At 36.3% G+C, this 22,003-nt stretch overlaps 1 protein-coding gene across 1 annotated transcript in view; it reads right to left on the minus strand.

Annotated features, from left to right (window-relative positions):
• Positions 1-6,695: 6,695 nt before the first annotated feature.
• Positions 6,696-22,003, minus strand: part of LOC139732163 (endosome/lysosome-associated apoptosis and autophagy regulator family member 2-like) — a 73,683-nt gene continuing 58,375 nt past the window's right edge. The window contains exons 19-24 of the mRNA XM_071643033.1: positions 18,274-18,380; positions 17,462-17,506; positions 12,403-12,544; positions 11,043-11,210; positions 10,291-10,462; positions 6,696-6,859 (exon numbers count right to left, since the gene is read on the minus strand). Of these exons, the coding sequence (XP_071499134.1) occupies positions 6,773-6,859; positions 10,291-10,462; positions 11,043-11,210; positions 12,403-12,544; positions 17,462-17,506; positions 18,274-18,380 (721 nt within the window). The 3' untranslated portion in view covers positions 6,696-6,772. The remainder of the gene's footprint in view (positions 6,860-10,290; positions 10,463-11,042; positions 11,211-12,402; positions 12,545-17,461; positions 17,507-18,273; positions 18,381-22,003) is intronic.

Below are 22,003 nucleotides of genomic sequence, written 5' to 3' on the forward strand. Positions count from 1 at the left end.
TTCTACAGATATTCGAAGCAGCAAGTTATTACGATCATTTCAAATGAGATAAAAGCTATCCCTACTTAATACATGTAGAATGAATTTTCTGATTACATATTAGGCCGTGTACTGTAAGGGTGTGTATGTGTATGTATATGTGCGCAAGTGAACATAGGTGTGTATAATTTGGTATTATTTTGCTGAATTTGCAATGATTTTGTACACCTGTATTAATTACACAATACATGTATTTCAATAACAAGACTCATAATACAGCGTGTACATGTACAGTGTATGTCAAGTATTTTTCTTCTTTTGGCGACGGGCTTAAAGAGGAAATCCACCCCCCCCCCCCCCCCCAAAAAAAAAAAGAATATATATATATATGTATATATATATATGATAATAATAATAAATAAATAAATAAAAATAAATGAATAAATAGATAAATAAATAAATGAATAAATAATAAACTTCACAAGAGACAGAAAAAAAATGCTCCCTACGGAACAATACAAAAATGACAAAAATCGGGTTAGAAATGAGGTATGACATATTGAAATTTCACATTTTTCGGAGCACAGTTCTTCACCAGTCCTTATGAATATTCAAATCAGCAAGTTGATGATTTCATGCTCTCACAATTTCTTATTCATTTTGCAATACAGAAATGACAAAAATCTCATATTTCAGCTGTATGAATATAAAACTTATCTCAAAACACTCAAATTCAAAAAAAAAAAAAGAGGAGCAAATGTTGACTCTACTATATATTGCTGTGGGGGCATGCTTTTACTTGTACCCATTAGCTAAAACAACATTTTTTTTTTTCTGAATGTCATATGCACACAAACGGTAACACACATGAACAATCGTGAGGGTCTGATATTCTCATCATTTGGCTCATGTGAATATTCATAAGGACTGGTCAAGAACTGTTTTCTGAGAAAATGTGAAAATTCTAAATATCATATCTTCCTTCTTCCTCATCCCATTTTTGTCATTTTCATAACATTCTGTTGGGAATATTTTTCTCTTTCTTTTGAAGTTTACTTTTGGGGTGGATTCCTTCTCTATAGAAAGGCTATGTCTTCCTGTTAGTCTCCTAACACTATCCAATTATTCAGTTTTCTATTTCTCATGAATGTCGCTATAATTCCAATGCTTTTATACACTGTATATGTCTTATTGTTTGTAATGCTGTCTGTTTCTGTCATTTTTTTCTTATGGAAGTACACACAAAAATCAATCAGTCAAATACAAAAAGCAAGTCATCCGGAACCAATAACCACCTTTAATAACATCCACAGGAGTCAGGATAATGTACTTACCCATGAATGACAACAAATTAATTTGACCCATATACAACATCATCACATTAAAATACAAAATAATGAAGATTGCACTTGTCTTCAACATTATTCATACAGAAGAATATTAGGAAAAGACGTTGCTCTACTGAAGACGTATAATTACCTCTTCAAATAAAGCATCGACAAATTGACAAAAATCTACATAACAGCCACACAGACTACACTGTAATCAATACAGAAACAAACAGGATTTTAAGAAAAAAAAACACATTATAATCAATGTAAACGAAATGTTTATTTGTGGATAATACCTATACAACTCTACCATTATATCTATCCTGTCTATTGGAGGAATACTTAATAGTCATTAAGTTTGTATACCAAAATAGGCACGTGCCCATGTGGTATGGCACTGACATACAGGCAACAAGGGATGAGACTGAATGCCCCTTAATATCTAATATGCACAAGCACATTAGGTCTAATTCATTAGCCCATAGAAATTGAACCAACTACAGTGCATATGAAAAAAAGAAGTAATCCAACTTTGGAGTGCTACTACAGTGTATTTCACATTATTGTCAACTATGGAGAGAGCGCAATGTTGATTGTGAGGAAAGGGGAACTCTTCCTCTTTCCATTGATACCTAATTGTGGTGACAAATGTCATGCATGATCGACTGAGGACATGAACTTTAAAGGCAATGACAAATTGCATGTTTTCAAAATTTGAGTATCACATGAAGGAACAATGAATATCTCACTGAATGGATGAGATCTGTCAATGAAAGTGGTCAAATTAACAAGCCAACTTGTACAATGCAGGTTTGTGTTTGGGGTTTCCGCTAACCTCTAATGGTACACACCCTTCAACATAGCCTCATTGTCGATAACTTGGTCACTCCCACAGAAGCTACCCTATTTTCCATTTTTCTCTCTTCATATTCAAGACATGCTCTGTCGTTGTGAGCTACAGCTGTATATTATGTTGAATATGAACAGAGAAAAATGAATCGTGGGGGTTGGCCTTTGTGGGAGTGACCAAGTTATCAGACAGGTGGCCATTAACTTTCATTGACAGATCTCATCCATTCAGTGAGACATTCATTGTTCCTTCATGTGACACTCAAATTTTGAAAATGTTCAATTTGTCATTGTTGCCAACAAAGTTCATATTGTGCTCAGTCATGCATGACATTTGTCACCATAATTATGTATCGATGGAAAGAGGAAGAGTTCTTCTTTCCTCACAGTCAACATTGTGATCTCCATAGCTGATAATTATGAAATGGTATCCTTCCAAAGTTGGATTACATTTTTTTCTTATTATTTTGGTACGCACTGTATAGCCTTCAAATTTGGCGATGTTTTGACTTTATTTTCTTCAATGTCTCGTCATATGCCAGAAAAACGCATGTCAACTCAAGAGTTTGGTCATGCTTCCTCCATGCTACCTCACACAACTGCTGCAGCTGATAAAGTTAACATTTATGTGACATCTGAATTATAAAAAAATTGTCATGCATGTTCTTGTGCCATGTTTGTTGAAAATCTATATTTATGCAACTCTTTTGTGAAATCATGTTAGAGTGCTCACTGTAAATGGCACTACTTATGGCAGAACATATTAACAAAGACATGCTTTCCAATACAGTTATGCACTTCATTACTGCTATTTGTACTACTGTTACCACTACTACTACTACTCCTAATGATAATATGTTACCCAGGGTACTCTCTTCGGTGTGTAATAACTTGGCCATCCAAGAGGGACCTGCCATTGTTATCATCCTATCATTACTGGATATTCATTCAAGGTTAAAGTTGGTGATTCCATAGGTTTATTACTCTGGAAAAGGTTCACTAAAACATAATAACAAACCTCATTTCATTTCTGGATTAACAAACCTTTGGAATGGCGAACCCCAGTTTATTTTTGGATTAACAGATCTTCAGAATAAAGCCACAATGTTCGAGTAAACAAACATTTTTCATTTTCAGATTAACCAACCTCAAGGTACAGGGAATTTGTGTGTTTTGGAATAATACACCTTTGGAATAGTGAACCTTATTTCATTTCTCCATCAATGAACCTTCAAAACAATGAACTTGATTTCACTTTCAAATTTACAAACCTTTGGAATACCAAAGATCACCCAATTCATACACCTGGGTGAAGAGAGCCATTACGGGCAAAGCACACTATTCAAGGATGAATAATTGGATGACTAGAAACCAAGAAATTCTGCTAAACAGGATGAGCCTTATCTACTTGACCAAGGTGCTCTACAGATTGATACAGATAAAACTATATCCCTAATCCTACAAAAGAAAAGAAAGAAACAATCAAACAAGAAAGTAAAATATTAACCCAAATGAATAATGCAGACCGTAACATTTGTCACTGATAATCATTAGGCCTAGTCCTGCCATCTTATGGTTGCAAATGCTACACCATGGAGCAAGGCACAGAATGGAAGGCTGCATGATCTTGGCTTCAACATGGTAACATCACATCTAACATGAATTCTCCTCACATTCCTGGCAGGGATCTATGTGTACAAGATATCTTGCCCATAGTCCTCACAGGGACTTGTGTGTAGAAGATATCATGCCCACATTCCCAGCAGGGACTGGAATGTACAAGATATCATGCCCACATTCCCGGCAGGGACCTGTGTGTACAGGATATATTGCTCACAGTCCTGGCAGGGATCTATGTGCACAAGACATTTAATCCAGAGTCTTACACACCACTGTTTCATCAGCTGTACACATATCAGAATTCCTACATTTCAACAATCCCTCACTTACATACATGAACATCATTCTGGAGTGTCTTTAATGGCAAGTGGAAATACATTGTAAAGGGACATCCAGAGTTATCTTCTTTTAGGTAAGTACACAATATTCATGACAAATGTTTGTCACATCAAACAACCTTTTATGCCACTTCACAATGTCCAATGGGTAGTTAAGAGCATTTGAGCTTTGGTCTGTTTGATTCCAACATAACCTAAATGACACTAAGTACTCTATTTGTTAGGAGATGTTTGTACATATGACATCATACTGTCAGTAATAGTATTCATACACTAAATATTCACTTTATGTCTTGGACACACAGTTTATATTGGATCAATATCATAACATCATATTTTACCTTTACATCTTTGTAGGTACACTGCATACGTCAAATATTTCGCAAGGTTTTTATTTTTGCTAATTTCACGTCAGGTGCTATTCGCAAAATGAAAAGCATGCAACAATATTGACTCTGATAACTTTAATAGCACATGTTACATATTAAATAGATGACATGCAAGAACCACATTCTGCAGTCTTTGATTGGTTTGAAACGCAGGCAGAAGATTCAGCAAGTTAGCGACACCAAAGTTAAAGAATTGTGCTGAGATAGTGGGTTTGATGCCTTTGCATGAACAAGCAGTACAAAATGCACACGTACCATGTAGCATGTCATTGAAGAAACAGATTACATCATGATATTATCCCTGCTCATGAGCTTACACAACTTAAGCAGCATGAACTACGTTTATATACCAGTACTAATCTATAATATCAAAATTACAAGGGTAGTCCTTTTATCGTAAGAATTCTCATGGTAACATTAGGTATCACAAATATGAAAAGTAGTTCACAGCCTAAGATATTCTTCCTTTATATAGTTTATTGGGTACCAATATTCAATTTCAGTGCTATAACCAACTTAATTTTTTTCCACCAGAAAATTACTTTCTATCTATAAAAGTCCCTTTGTTGCATACCTAGCTAAATCTTGTCCTACTGTAAAAGTGGAAATTTTTGTGGTGATGAAATTTTCACCCATTTCGCGCATCCAGAATTTAATGCGAAAATAAAAGCATGTGAATATTTTTGCTTGCTATATGTTCCAGTAGTTGACGTCTTAATTCCGCGGAATTAAAAACGTACGAAACTCTTCTTACCATGCCAAACGCGAATAATTAGTCACATGAAAATATCCACTTTTACAGTTTACATTCCCTAGGTGCTATTGTTCTGCTGTGGTGATTTATACAGCACCAGAAATTTAGCGTTGAGCTTAAAGTTGACAAGACAGTTTAAATATTTTTCTGCATGCTGCTTGGCTCCAAATGAGAAATCAAAGAGATAATGTTTGGATCCTGCTGACAAAAGTATAAGCATCACAAGGTGAGTAATTTCAAAGAGAGTTAACTGTAAATTGCCTAATATGTTTACATGATAGTTTCCACAGCACCCTGAAACCTTGTGTCGAGTTGTGGTTTTTTTTATTGCAAATGATTGACAAATTGCCCTTCATCGAAGCAAATAAAGCAACGCAAATTAATTAGTGTTTGAGTAATAGCTATGAAAAAAACAAAAAATCATGGGCGTACTAACTCAGGTACTGTAGGACTCCAACCCATGACTTCCTGATTGCTACACAGCCATCACATACACTAGACTACCAAGCTTCCACCAAATAGCCAGTGATACAGAGACTCCAACCCCAAGCACCTTCTAAACGGGAGATTCAAACGGGAGACTCCAATTTGATGTGCGCAAAGTGCACATCACGAGCGCACAGCGCGAAGTTCCTTGCAGCCGGCCGGGGGTCCAGGGCCCACTGAACGGCCCTGGAGCTCGGTTCTAGATGCTCTTTCGTGCTATCTAAGGCTTATTTTTCAACATACAATGAGATTTAAGTAAGAAATCATTTCAAGCGGGAGACACAGAGCCAGGGCGGGAGAAATTACATCTCAAGCGAGAACGGGAGATTTTGCAAAAATTGGCTTTCGGTGGGAGATATCCCGTCGAAAATGGGAGAGTTGGAGTCTCTGGTGATAGTTTTGATCCCTCATAGCAGCACGTACAGTGCAATTCATTCACTTTATGATTCTTGTGCCGAGTTGTTGAGTTTTTTTTTTTTTTATTGCAAATGACTGATAAATTGTCCTCCGTGTTCATAAATAAACACTCATTAATCAATCATAGGCATACATACTTGGGATTTTACTTTACTAACAAGTCAACAATTAATTTTTAAACAAATGATAAAATCCAGTTCAGATTGATAGCACATGTAGACTCTGATAACATATTATTTTCATTTGAACGAGTTATTTTCTCACATTCAATTTGTGCATATAATATCATGATACATTATTGTGTGAACAATGAAAAATAAGATGACTGTATAAAACAGGTTTGGAAATGTTGTAGATGACAGCTCAAGAAAACAAACAAATGAACAAATAAATCATTTGGTCAACTGTAAATGACAACTACTTCCATTATATGAAACCCAAATACAAATTGATATTCTTACACCTCACCTTCTTTGGCCTATTCTTAGAAACACCGAATAAAAACAAAAAAAAAGAGATTGTTCATGTTTTTGTTTTTATATTTTCTGTTCATGGATCTTCTTTTCTTTCTTCAACCTACTCACTGACAATGGTCACCATGACAACTCATCATGTTGAATCTGCTAGTGGAGTCATAATTGAGGGCTGGTTCGTCATGTGGAAAGCTTCCATGTCTGGCCCATCCAGCAGTCCTTGCTATGAAGAGAAAGTAAGAGACAAAGTACATGGTAAGACGCACAGCTACACGGATGTTTATTTGTTGGCATTCCATAACAGAAAAAAACAAGCTAATCATCTTCTGAAGGTCTTCAGGTCAAAGAGTTTCATAGGACCTGTTCTTTTTATCAACTACTGTGAAATTTAGAAAGTATAATTTAATTGTCCTCATTTCTTTTCAGGTTATATATCTTTTCTTCTTCTTTTTTTGGCAGAGGAGAATAATTACCAAGTGTCTCAGATTCATGCACTTTATCAGATTCTGATTTGTACTATCAATGCAACCTTTTACCAATCTCTTCTATAGTACTCTACATATGTGACCGTGCACCTCAAAACGAACATAAAGTCGCACACACTGATTTTGTGTGAGGACTGAAAATAAGTGAAATGGGTCAACCTAGCCGAACTTGACTTTTTCATATTTTCTGAAAGAGCGGGTCTTCTTTTACATTATGCTAAAATTTGGTATCATAAAATGGGCAGGAAAGTGTGTTTTTTTAGCAGTTTATCTCGAACATTTTTGGTAGAATAGTGTGATTAGGTGTGTCTTTAGAATCCCTTTTTCATTTCTGAAAAACCTTGTCCACACTCTTCATTTTCAACTCTAATAACTTTCGAAAGGATAGTGCTACTGCTTTGAAAGTTGGCGTTAATTATGGACAGAATGTGTTAATAAGGCATGCTTAATTTCAGTTTAATTTGATAATGCCTTCATTGTTGTTACTCTGGTGGTTTACTTCCTGTTTTGTGTCCCATTCATCGCACAGCCAGCACGGTTTGGTAAAGATTAAGCGCTTGAATAGACACTGTACTTCAGAGCCTCTTTTCTCAGTTCACACTTTTCCTGAGTTTGTGCTTTCTTTCCAATATTTAGATAGGTTAGGAGAGTCCATTTGATATGAGTTATACATCATTTTAAAGCTTAAAGTCTGCTCTTTCAGAATATGGTCTTAACTAAAAATTCATGTCTGGCGACTTTTTGTTTGTTTTGAGGTGCAGGGTCACATATAGTCATTATGCATGCAGCACATGATTGGCTGACAGATTGTTCTCTACATACACACATCTCACATGTGTGTAGCAGGAAAAGTAGTCTCATATCCAGCTGTTTGAAAATTTTGTTGGAAAATCACATTCAGTGTTATCAGCAGCCAATATGAGGCCTAATCAAGTGTGGAATATTCAACACTTAATTCATTATTTTCACACTGAAATTAAAATTGTGAGGCTATCACACTTGAGAAAAGTGTGGGGGTCTTGCTACCATAACATGAATGCACAAGAATGTCTGCAGTCTTCTGTCTTTCTACTATGGCTTATGAAATGGAGAAAAGTCTGACTGACTAGGTGCTCAATTCATGCATGGCTCTGGGTTGGACATCCTGTGGCAGTCTCAAGACATACATGCTTGTAACTCATGTGCCACTGTTCTCGTCTGCAACATGTCAAAGCAAACTTCACATCAAGTTTGAAAATTTTCTTCTGATCTCCACTTTTTCTGCTGTAAATGGTGTCACATTGCATGACATATCATTTTCTTTGGCAACCAGCATGTAAGAAAATATGTGCAAAATTCTCAGCATACAAATTGTATTCTATTAATGTTAACTACGTGACATACATGTATGTTGAGAGGTGTTACAATGCAGGCAGAGAAACATGCAACCATGAATTAAAGTCAAAGTCATGATAACATATATCAATAAGTGGACCAAGGAAGAAGCAATGTGTAGTTTGAAGAGCAAGCAGGAAAGAAACACAGATATGGAAAATCACTGAAACCTACAGAGCTATCAAACAGCGTGTTCCAAAAACTTATAACCTTAACATTCTTCAATAAGGCTAATCACTTTCAATGAAGCAAAAACAAAAAGAAATCAAAATAAGAGGCAAATGAGTGAGGCATGCATTTAAAACAGAGCAGCAAGTACACTGTAACTTTTTTTCAATCTTGGAGTAAAGATTGTTTAACTCTGTCAATACATCTCAAAATATGTGTTTGTAACAAAATATGAGCAATCTAAGAGGTGCCTGGCAGCTGTTGTGACATATCAGCATGCAAAATATTTGAAAATAAACTCTGGGAAAATTTACAGAGAGAGATCAGTGCATTGCGAGAAGGGAATCCTCCATGTAAGCATATTCCTGTATAGACAGAGAGATAGAAGGAAAGACAACATGTCAAATATGACATCACCGACACCATGGGCAAAAGGACAAACAGACTACATCTGAAAATAAAAACACAGCATGCTCAGATTGGTTTTTATTTTTTACCAAATCACAGGCACAATCTACTTTGTAACTTAAAAAAAAAATACCATAAAATCACTTTGTATACTATCATCAAATAAATCTAAATGGAAATAATTCATTACGATCAGCGTCAATGATAATCACACATCAAACAGACATGTTAAAAGGAAAAGCCATGATATGTGAAAGTTTGACAACTATTCTCATGTCCAATGAAACACAAGATGCAATAGAAAACATTTGCAATTGCTGTAGCAATGAGATAACGATAGATGCCATTGCAATGTATGTAGACAATACTAGCTGAACACAATTCTTAATCATGTGAATAATGCAGATTGCCAGCCTTTCATGAAGCAAGAATCTGATACAAAGTGGACGTAGATGTTGGATGGTGAGTTGAGGTTCATTTGTCAATTTATTTGTTCTTTGTCTTTTGTTTTTTGCTTTATTATTAATAGTTAGCAGGACAAAATTGATCAGCATCTCATGCCTGAATTCTATGATTGTTTGAATTCGCCAGGATTCATTTAAAATAATAAAAAATGAAAAAAATGTTGTAATAAAAAGAAAACAGCAACCAGAAAAACAAAATTCTGAGAAAATTGTTGTAAAAGATGAAATGCAAGTAATTACACACAAAGAGGGGTTGAACAGAAGAGGCAAATCATGAGAGGTTTAGTGACTATTAAACTATTTATCTTTAAATTAATCTGATAATCCTTTTGCAGTGATTGTCATGCAGTTTAAAATGCCCTTTTTGTTTCACACACACACACACACACACACACACACGAGGGTGAGCCATTCCATTTGAAGTCTTGACTTCAGTGCTTCAACAGAATTACAAAATCTTAATTTTGAATTGTCTATTCGGTGGATTGGAAGCAGCAAAATTTGATGAGGTATACATCATCTATAAGCTGAGAATCTCCTTTTCGAAATCTGACCTTTTAAAAAACCTAATACCTGATGAGTTTTTTGTTGTTTTTGTGACCCAGTGTCTTTTAATACAAAAAGTACATAAAAAGGGATTTCCCTTCCCAGTAGATTTTTTTGTCTTGAACACAATTGGATTTCATAGATATGAGATGATAGAGAAGCAGGAGTGAGTGCCTACAGCATAAATGACCAAGACTCAATCTAATCACCTTGTCTGAAGAAGACTTTGGTTTAAACTTGCTGAGGAAGGACCTGGCCTTTTTCTTGCCATCCTCAAAGTGGACTTCATCTTCATCCTCTCCCTCTTGAATAGCACACGAGTCTGCTGCTGGCAGTTCTCCTGACGCAGAGCTCACCAGTTTCTGGTATTTGTACTCCAGCCTGAAAAATGATGGCCGTATGCAAATTTACCTTCATACAAATTGCAGTACAGAACATGAATACAGTAATTTTGGATGTATCACCTTTTGCATGGAATTTTATCTTTTTGAGAGAAATTAATTTCCTGGCTCGGGAGACATGTAATAAATACAATATCGTATTTTGAAACATTTCAACACACCTTAAGTTGTTCTAGAAGAGTATTATGTATCTTCCCCGTAGAAAATGGGAGGGGCACTTCAGTAAATACACCCAAACATATCATTAATAATTTAAAAATCCATCTAATGAAATTGAACAAAATAAACATGACTTTTACAGCAAAAACATCAAAGTGTCATTTGCATGTTTAGAGCTAACAATAATTTCTTGACGGTAATTTCATTTCACATTTAGGCAAGAATGAGGAGCGTGGAAGCGATTTAATTTTTTCTATTATAACTAGAACTCAAGAGCCAATCATCTAATGTGAATCATTTCCTGTCGGGAAGAAAAAATAGTTACCATAGAAATTCCTCTCTCTCTCTCTCTCTCTCTCTCTCTAATACATATGTTTGTTTATTTGTTTGTTTTTTCTTACTTTTTGTTCTTTTTCCAAATGCAGACAACCATGGCACAGAGCAAGATAGCAGCTCCAACAAAGGCAGCAATAGCAATCTGGGCATACATTGGCACCTGAGTGTACCACTGGGGTACTACACACTCCTCTGTCTTGTCTGCAGGCAATGGTACTCCTCCAACACATTGTCTGATTCAATGAAAACAAAACACATCTAATCATCTTTCATTCATTAGAATGACACAGTGCATGGATATCATATACACTCAGGCACATTAACAAGATGTAACTGAATGAAAAAAACGAAAAAAGTGTCACACAAAATATATTTCTCTCTGCTATTACAACAGCATTCCCATCATTCCTATGAGCACAGCATTAATATGTGTACAGAAAATTGTACACAATGCACCAACAAGAGCTGGCAGCCTTAATTCCTTTCATTAAAACAGACTTTGGTTAGGGTCCAAAAATCATTATCTCAGCAAAGTTAGATTGTCTCTCATTGACCATTTACCTCTACATAACTTGGAGGAAGATGAATATGAATAGTAGAAACATCACTGATGTATGATCTTTGCTAGGAAACAAGTAAAAAGAAGTATTTAAATATATATATATATATATATATATATATATATATTTATATGAGATATGAGAAAGGGAGGAGAAATCGGTGCGTAGCTTTGACATCGTTATTCCTCTAACTGTTCCTCCTTTTTGGAAAAGCGCAAGAGTTGAAAAATTGGTCTCCACCGGGAATTGAACCCGGGTCTTTGGCATGGAACGCCAACGCCTTAACCGCTCGGCCACGGAGACGTCATAGCGATTCAGGCAGACCCAAACTCGAATAACAGACGGACCAACCCTTCAACTCTTTAGCATACATTCCTTTTTGGGGCAGAGAGTTATGAATAACGACCAGCCGCGTGCCTCAGCTGGATCTACAATGAGATTCATGTAGCGGTGAATTAGGATAATGTTTTTGCGAAAGAGATCACCGTTACAACAGCTTTTTGGCTTCTCCTGAATACTTTTGCATATGTGAGATATGAGAAAGGGAGGAGAAATCGGGGCATAGCTTTGACATCGTTGAATATTCCTCTTACTGTTCCTCCTTTTTGGAAAAGCGCAAGAGTTGAAAAATTGGTCTCCGCCGGGAATTACCCGGGTCTTTGGCATGGAACGCCAACGCCTTAACCGCTCGGCCACGGAGACGTCATAGCGATTCAGGCAGACCCAAGCTCGAATACCTAACGGACCAACCCTTCAACTCTTTAGCATACGTTCCTTTTATATATATATATATATATATATATATATATATATATATATATATATATATATAAATCAATAAAGATGCCTTGCTAACAATACTCACACAGTGTCATTCCAAACAAACTTGGTAATTTGTTGGCCTTTTTGGCATTCCTGCTTGATGGCTACAATGTCTTCCTTAGTGCATAGAGGACAGGCATGCTTGCTGGACCACAACATGTGAAATGTACAGCCATCACAGGTACCTGAAAATACAAAATAAGTTCTTGTCAAAGCCTAGGAACACAAATGAGATGGGTGATTCCAGCATTATGGACATTACATTCGGAGAATTCTTTGTGACTTTGTAGGCTTCTTTAAACAAGACAGCATGACCATTCTGAACCCATTCATGGTTTATTCTTAAGTCTTCATTGTTTAACAGATGAGTTTTGATTAGTTGCTACTATAAATCATTTGGTAAATATTGCACAAAATGTTCACTGTTGCAGATATTACATTTTTTTAAAACGACTATTTACCTCCATGTGGATGTGTTAAAATAAGTGCTCAGGACCCGCTGAAGTTGTAGATATTGCTAAACAGATTCAACATTTACTCTACAGGTTCACGAATGTAGCATTACGGACACTACATTTTTAGCATTATGGACATTACAACTTTCACCTACTTTTTAAAGTCTTGATTTTCATACTTCAACACAGTTCTTGATCACGTTAGTTATGTGGAATTGGGGCATTATAAGTACCCTGTATTCTTACCTAGAAAAAGCTAATATCAGTGTTTTTGGTCCATTCTTGTCCATAAATTACTTTGAAATGAATTATGAAGTATTGATGAATATGGAATAATGGGAGGCAAAGATTGTGTGTTTTAACCCGTTAAGGACAAGCTGATTTTGCTACAACATGCATTTCCCACAGACACTTGCCTGGGTATACCAGGGACTGGTCCTCAGCCAGTTAACAAAAATACTAAAAAACATTGCACACAAAAAAAAGTTTTGTTTCTTTGAAGAAAAGAATACCTAATATTCTTCAATTGAATCAAACAACCACTCAAATGAAATAACTTGGCAAATTCTAGCAATGATACTTACTATGTCCCTGTAGCTCATATATTTTTTTCCCAAATTATAACAGATTTATGACTTTTAGGAAAAGTTTCACTTTTCATGGAATTGCCAAGATATATTGATTAGGATCTGATTTCAATGTCTGAGGGGTACATCGAAGGACATGTATTAGGATATTGTACTGGCCTGCCACCCTGCAAATGATTGTTGACATTGGTAATAATTCAATCAGAAGACTGATAGCAAGAGAAAAAGGTTGTATGAAATCCAAAATCCAAAGTCACCGGAAATATGAGAAATACAGCTCAAATATAGTAACCACGTAAGTTGAACAATAAACTGACTTGAATGAATCTCCTCTAGCATATTCCAGGAAGCCAAGTATCTGTTTTGGTTAACCATAAAACAAGCCACTCTGACACAATGAAGTACTTCAAATTGGACCATTATAATACGACACTGGAGTACAAAATGTACAAATGAACATCACAGATTCAGAAATGCTACACAGAAATATCACACTAACATACATTGTGATCTTATAGCTATTAATCAAGTCACACAGAAAGGAGTACTAAGAGATTACAATTACCAGCAAATATTCCTTCCATGAGTATACATCAAACAGAGAGAGACAGTAAGAAGCTTATGTCCAATGTATCACAGCTGTGAAAAACCAGCACAAGCTGCTACCTCACTTGCAGTGTATCACTACCTTTACTTGCAAAGATGAAAGCCAACATAAGTGTCAAATAATGTGGTTGGACTGAAAACCACAAAATTTCATATCAGAAGCATTGTGGCAGCATCCCTGTGACAATGAAGGAAAAGTGGGTATTTTTCAGATGGGTAAGAACTTTTGGCTGATAGTTGAACAACCTTGTGTGACAGGATTGCTATTCTATGTTCCTAGTACATACTGTCCACTTTCACCTTCACCTCTGTTAAATCTTACAGGCATTGACATTTAGGTCTTTCAGTGACACCTTCACTGCTGTTGACAGCTGTAGTGATCTGATGTCTGATTTTTAAAAATCACCTAAACATATTTAGAATAACAACAGATATTTGAAAACCACTGAGTGTACTGGTACATGTGTGTGAGAGAGTGTGGGATGTGGACAGAAAACTATGGATGGAGTACTTGAATAAGAAAAAGCAAACTATCATCATTTGGTTTTTCAGAACTATGTTAAGAGCTATCAAATGTTTTCATAGTGGAAAAATATCGGCTTAATGGATTGTGTATGTATGTATCCTGTTCTCAGTCATCAGGTGTGGTTCTAAACTTATTTCATATAAGTTTTGTATTACTTATACAGGACAAAATTTCTTTTTGTTGTCATAACATGCTAACAAATTTGCCTCATGAACATAATGATTAAGATAACAGCAAAAATTGCATTTGCATTGATAATTACAATACATATTGTACATATTACTGATTATGAAACATAATATGTAACTGTGCACCTCAAAACAAACATAAAGTCGCACACACTGATTTTGCATGAGGACTGAAAATAAGTGAAATGGGTCAACCTAGCCGAACTTGACTTTTTCATATTTTCTGAAAGAGCGGGTCTTCTTTTACATTATGCCAAAATTTGGTATCAAAAAACGGGCAGGAAAGTGTGTTTTTTTTAGCAGTTTATCTCGAACATTTTTGGTAGAATAGTGTGATTAGGTGTTTCTTTAGAGTCCCTTTTTCATTTCTGAAAAACCTTGTCCACACTCTTCACTTTCAACTCTAATAACTTCTGAAAGGATAGTGCTACTGCTTTGAAAGTTGGCATGAAGTATGGACAGAATGTGTTGATGAGGCATTTTTAATTTCAGTTTAATCTGATAATCCCTTCATTGTTGTTACTCTGGTGGTTTACGTCCTGTCTTTTGTCCCATTCATTGCACAGCCAGCACGGTTTGGTAAAGATTAAGCGCTTGAATAGACACTGTATTTCAGAGCCTCTTTTCCCAGTTCACACTTTTCCTGAGTTTGTGCTTTCTTTCCAATATTTAGATAGGTTAGGAGAGTCAATTTGATTGAGTTATACATCATTTTAAAGCTTAAAGTCTGCTCTTTCAGAATATGGTCTTAACTAAAAATTCATGTCTGGCGACTTTTTGTTTGTTTTGAGGTGCAGGGTCACATTATGTACATTGCTCTTGTCGAACAGAGCACAGATGAGGTGTATCTTCTAATTATTTCTGGAACGAAAAAGACAAACATTTCAACACAATGCTGCATTAAACATGCTATTGCAATGTCTCTATTCAGGAAAATGGACCATGCAATTTTGATAACTCATGCTAGGTTATCACATACAGTTAACATACAATTTGTAAACCAAGAATTTAAAAGTTCAGGCGTTCCTTAAATTTCTTTCCATCATCTTTAGCAGAGCACACTGAGTGGAATGTGCATGTTCTGCATATAAACATCATGCACTGTATACAACAAATATTTTTCAAGGTTATTATTTTCAGGAACTTTACAAGTTGGGTGCTATTCGTGAACTGAAAAACACAGGAAAATACCAGTATGAACTCTGATCACAACATGAATGTGATGTGCACATATGCAATTCTCTGTTCATAACTGTACACGACAATAATGAAGTTAACCACTCATGAATTTGTCAGGAAGTCCCGATTCACAAAAAGTTAGACTCACTAAGGCGTATACAGTTCTTTACCATAAACTTATGATTATGTTGATGTTGTGCTTTCAAGTCAATCATGCTAATTGGTTTTGTGTGTTTGTGTGTTTGTCTGCATTCAGTTTTACCCATGAATAACATGATAAGCACTGTACATTTAACATGTTAAATGGTGAAACTAACGCACTCTATCCCTTTTCAGCACCTCCAAGTTTCTTCTAAATTCGTATTAATACCCATTTCAAAGGTTATGAAACACCGAGAAGTAGACTAGGTTTGTCTGGAAAAGATTAACCCATTTAACCGAAGTGTCTACCAACTATCCTGTACCTACACGGCATAGCATGCACCGCAATTGTTAGTCTCTTTTGATTAAGCAGAGTACACAATAAAGCATTGCCCCTTTACACAGAGATTAGTGCATTTGACATCAGTCATGAACTTAACCCTAAAAAGACTGGGCTATTTTGGTAGCTCGAAAGACTGGGGGGGCCTAAAGGGCCCCCCCTTAAGATCTCGGCCGTGGATAGCGCGATCGCCGCAGAAATTTGCACAATGGTAGTGTGCGATGTAATCTACAAGTTAGTGTAATTCAAATTTTCCAAAATAGCCTTTTTTAATTTTATTTTGATTCATTATGCTAATTTATGCGAGAAATCACTCTTTGATCTAAATCAGTAAATAAAGCTCCAAAAGTGCTCATTTGCGGTGTAATTATTCTTTGTGGCATTCTTAGCAAATGTACTTGAAAAAAATTCAGTATCAAAATTAATTTCTTATTTATTTTATTGTTTCATGAATTTCTTATGTATTTCTTTGTTTTTTCAACCTTTTGTTTTTGTTGGTTTTTTTAAACAAAATTTGTGGCAGACACTTTTTGAAGCATGATACTCCTAAAACAAATTAATTTCAGCCACTGAGAGTAAAAATAAGCATATTTACATGAACCATGTGAAAAAACTCAATTTGCATTGACTTTGCACACAAAATCACATTTTTTAGCAATTTTCGGCCTCACATGCATGTAGAAAAAGTTATGTAACTTCAGAACTGTACCCCCGGGCATCACAAATTTGGTGTCAAAATGTGCGGGAAACTCGAAAGAAAAAATTCATAAAGCATCGCGGCGAGAGGATTGCGTGTTGCAGAGTAATCGCGCGAAATGTCAAGGGGGGGGGGCCTTTTAGGCTCCCCCCCCCCCCCCGTCTTTTTAGGGTTAACACTCCTAATGTCAACAGTTAGCATAACTTAAAAAAAATGAAGCATACCTCACTCAATACAGTGCAAAAAAAATAAACAGAAACACAATCATGCACAATATTTCCCCTATGACCGTAGGCTGCCATGTCAACGAGGAAATCTTCAAAGACGCGCATTGCCAGTACTTCCCCCTCAATTATGTATGTAGCAAGCATCAAAACCTTTACCTGCTTGAGCTACTGTGGTTGTTTTGAAGTCCTGTGAAGGCATGACTGGATGAATAACATTTCATATGATAAGAAGAAATGGCAACAATGCGTTGCAAGATTAAGCACAGTGCAAGTTGATTATTTCATAAATAGTGTGTCATTATGTGCTACACAGTTGGCCAAGTTTGATGCAACACAGCCAAAGGTGAGAAGACATCAAAGGATAAGAACTGGCTTGCTAGACAGATAATCCCATCAAAACTAGAACTGGCTTTACATACTAGACAGATAATCCCATCAACAAGGGCACTGATATCGAAGCTTTCATTCTCTTGACATTCTTTGCAAATTGTTGCCCTAATCATGTTAATATTTGCTTTCGTCTACACACTTGAGAAAAGACATTGTTTTCATACATCAATACCCCAATGTATTCTGTAAAATTAACAAAATTTATGTCTCTTTTGGTAATCAAGGTAGAGTAAAAAATCACAACCTACAGCTTCAGTTTAACCATTTCCCCATAAGACAATAAATTGAGCTCCAGTTTGATCCATTCCTTGTGAGGTAAATTCCCCTCAATTCTACACAGGATCCTCATAAGTTATCCTATATAACGGGGGTAAGATTAAAAATATACCTTTGAAAATAATCAACTGCTCCATCTTCTAACATAATTCAATAACCAGGGACAAGTATAGATACTTTAGGCAAGGAAGATGAGAGGCAGGAAACAACCAAAACACATTGCAAAAGCTGACTTAGTAGCCATAAGATGATTGAAAGGAGACCTGAGCAAAATCTATGTACAAACATTCAGAATAGTTTACCAGATGGGCAAGCTGTAGGTAGTTCAATCCTGTCAGTCTTATCCTCACTTGGATCACAACGAAGTGTCACAATGGTGGATCTTCCCTGCGGACAAGCTTTAGTTGTCCTGCAAGATGTAGAATCATGTTTGCGAAACATAATTTACAGATTAAGATTGATAACAAAATTGTAATCTGCACAATTCATGCCAGTCCACACAGTTTAGAAAAAAAAACTAGAAATGTCACTATGGCGAATGGTATGCCTCCGCCATAATGCATGATTCTCCTATTAGAGGTCTATAGTACATGTGGACAATGTGTGATTACATTTTCACAAAATTGGCAAAATATTAAAATGACAAGTTTGTCACAAAAGTGTTGAATGTTCACATTCCTTGACCTAGGTTTAATTGAATGAATAGGAGAGCATTTATTCGGGGATTTAAGGACTTTAACTTGACTTCGACCATTCATAAATTTATGCATTGAGTAATTTTCAAGGTATGGAGAATAAGTGCAATTTCTGTATTGAAAAGTACATTGTTACCATTTTCATCTGGCCTTTGACCCTAAAATTCATAGGATAATCACTGTCAGGCAGTCCGGCAGAACATGCATAAATATGTAGTAAGTCTCAAGATAACTTGAGCCACTTCCGAGCTATATGGAGGAAAAAGTTAGCTCAGCACTTTCCCTTGATCTTTGACCTTTTGACCTTTGAGGCACACAAAAAAAAGAAAAAAGAAAAAGAAAGTTTCCAGAGAATCTCTATTAGGTTAATACATGCATTCACCAAGTGTTAAAAAAAAAAATCCTGCTGGCGTTGCATAAATGTAAGGGAAATAGTAAAATTTTGAAGTGTTACCCGTGACCTTTGAGCCCTAACCTTTGACCCCATGAACCCTAAATTCTCTAGATAATCACTGCCAGTCAGTACATGTATATATGCTATGCTACATGGAGATACCTTGAACAATTTCCAAGAAATGGAGAAAAACGTGAAGTTTTAATAATTTCACTTGACCTTTTGACCTTTGACCTCATGACCCCAAACTTTCACCAGGGAATCTGAATTGGGTAATACATGTATACACTTAAGTTTCAAGAAAATATCTTCAGGCATTGCATTGATATGGTGGAAATAGTGACATTTTACGTATTTGACCTTGACCTTTTGACCTTTGACCTTTGACCTTGAGCATGTGCACCCAAAAGTTGATAGGCACAACTTCACCCCCTAATACACATACATGCCAAGTTTCATTAGGATATCTCAAAAGGTTTTTTAGTTACGCTGTCCATAAAAATTCATTACGGACGGACGGAAGGACGGATGGACAACCCGAAAACATCACTAGAAAACCTCACAACATCAGCATCACTTTGTGGCGGAGGCATAAAAAAAAACTAGAAATGTCACTATGGCGACTGGTATGCCTCTGTCATAATGCATGATCCTCCCAATAGGTGTATATGGTTTTCACAAGGTGTAATGACAGTTTCAATTAACTGGCAAAGTATTGAAATGACAGGTTTGTCAGAGATGTCTTGAATGTTCACTTTCCTTGCTATAATTGTCTATTATAGAGTGCAGGTACATGTATTTGGGGAATTGAGGATTTTTACTTGACTTTTGACCGGCCCTTTTATAAGTTTATGCATTGAGTAATTTTAAAGGTATGAAGACAAAGTGTAATTACAGTATAATTTTTTTTTTTTTTGCAATTTAGCCTGGCCTTTGACCCTTGACCTTTGACCTTTGACCTTCTGGCAGGAAATTTCCCAGAGAATATCCACTAGGTAATACATTATACATATTAAGTTTTACAAATAATCCTGCTAGCATCGCAAATAGTATATGAGGGAAATAGTGAAATTTTGAGGAGTTGACCGTGAAATTTGACCCCCTGACTATTGACCCGTGACCCCTAAATTCCCTAGATAATCCCTGCCAGTCAGTACATGCGTTGTACCAAGTTCCATGAAGGTACATTGAACTATTTGCGTGGAAAGTGAAATTGTAAGATTTTTCACCCAACCTTTGACCTTATGACATGAAACTCTCTCTCTCTGGAGAATCTTCATGCAGTATTACATGTTTACAACAAGTTTCAAGAAAATACCTTCTGGCATAGCATAGATATGGGGGAAATAGCAACATTTTTAGCATTTGATCTTGACCTTCTGACCTTTGACCTCTCTCTAATTTCACTAAAAGAATACTTAAATAATTGCCCCATCAATTGTCATCCTTGGACCAAGTTTGGTGAAAGTTGCTTCATCCAGTTTTGAGTTCTCACATAAACAGATAAATTTTAGGATTTGACCTATCTTTGACCTTGACCTCTGTCCGATTTCACTCAAAAACTACTCAAGTAATTGCCCTATCATACATCATCCTCGCACAAGGTTTGGTGAAATTTGCTTGATCCAGTCTTGAGTTATCCCATAAACGGATACTATTTTATGATTTGACCTTGACCTCTGACCTTTGGCCTTAAGCCGATGTCACCCAAAATCTAGTCAAGTAATTGCCTCATCATACTTTATACTTGGACCAAGTTTGGTAAAAGTCCAGTCACTATTATTCAAGTTATCGCGTAAACTAATGCGGACAGACGAACGGACATACAGACGGACGGACAACCCAAAAACATAGTGTCTCCGGCACCACTTCGTGGCGGAGGCATTAAAAAAAAAAGCTAAACAAAACAAAAGCCCTTTTTACACTTGCGTTTCCTAACCCCGTACTTTCTCTGACCCAGGACTATCATTAGTCCTGTACCAATTTTTTCAGCTTTTTATACTCGCCAATAAGTCCTGTACTAAGCTCTTGTCCGGGGCTAAGGAGAAAATTGACCTTTTTACACTTGTATTTCTTAGTCCCATACTTTCCAAACCACATGAATATTCATGATTACGCTGTGCACTGTACACGTACGCACTGGCAGCACTTGATTTCCTTGTTTCTGATTGGTCAGTGGGGGGTCGGACTTCGTCTCCATCGCTTAGCCCCAGATTATTTTTTCGGTTTGTTTACACTCGCTTGCTTGGCACCGCAATTGCGGGGTTAGCACCGCAATTGCGGTGCTAACCCTGTTTTTTTGCAGGGCAAGATAGTACGGGACTATCAGTGGGGCCAGCCCACTTTGGCAAAAACAAGTGTAAACAGAAAGTGGGCTAAGGAAAGTCCGGTACCAATGGTGGGGCCAAGACAATGCACCATCAGAATACATAATTTTATTGTCAACTGAGACAATGTGTTTTGTTTTGTTTTAATGTTCTTGGTTGTGGATACACATAATATTGAAAAACCTAGTAATACTAAAATTCAGAAAAATGGGCAATAGTACCACACTGCATGCATGAGTTTTCTTCTTAGAGTATATGAACATGAATGTAACCTTGATCTTTGGCATTTTTGGCCATATCATGTTGCTACTCTAGTTCATATTGCAAGCTTTAGTCATGACAAAAGCTTGTAAATCACAAACATTCTCAAGTAACATACACAGCACATACATTGTATGCATAGCTTTAAGTAACAGTGTTTCTACAAAAAAAAAAAAAAAAAAGACAGCTACAATTGCACACCCATATTTCTTGGGTACAATGCATATGACATATCACTAAGCTAAATATCAGATTAAACTATAAACGAAATGATGACCTTTCCGTGCAAACTGGTTGGTTAAGTCTAAACATAGCTGATTCAATGTTGCTTGTGACAAGTCAAGTGGTGATGCCA

This window comes from Diadema antillarum, unplaced genomic scaffold (genome assembly GCF_040938485.1).
Source record: "Diadema antillarum isolate AM-2024a unplaced genomic scaffold, OU_Dant_1.0 seq00000401_RagTag, whole genome shotgun sequence".
Taxonomy (NCBI): Eukaryota; Metazoa; Echinodermata; class Echinoidea; order Diadematoida; family Diadematidae; genus Diadema; species Diadema antillarum.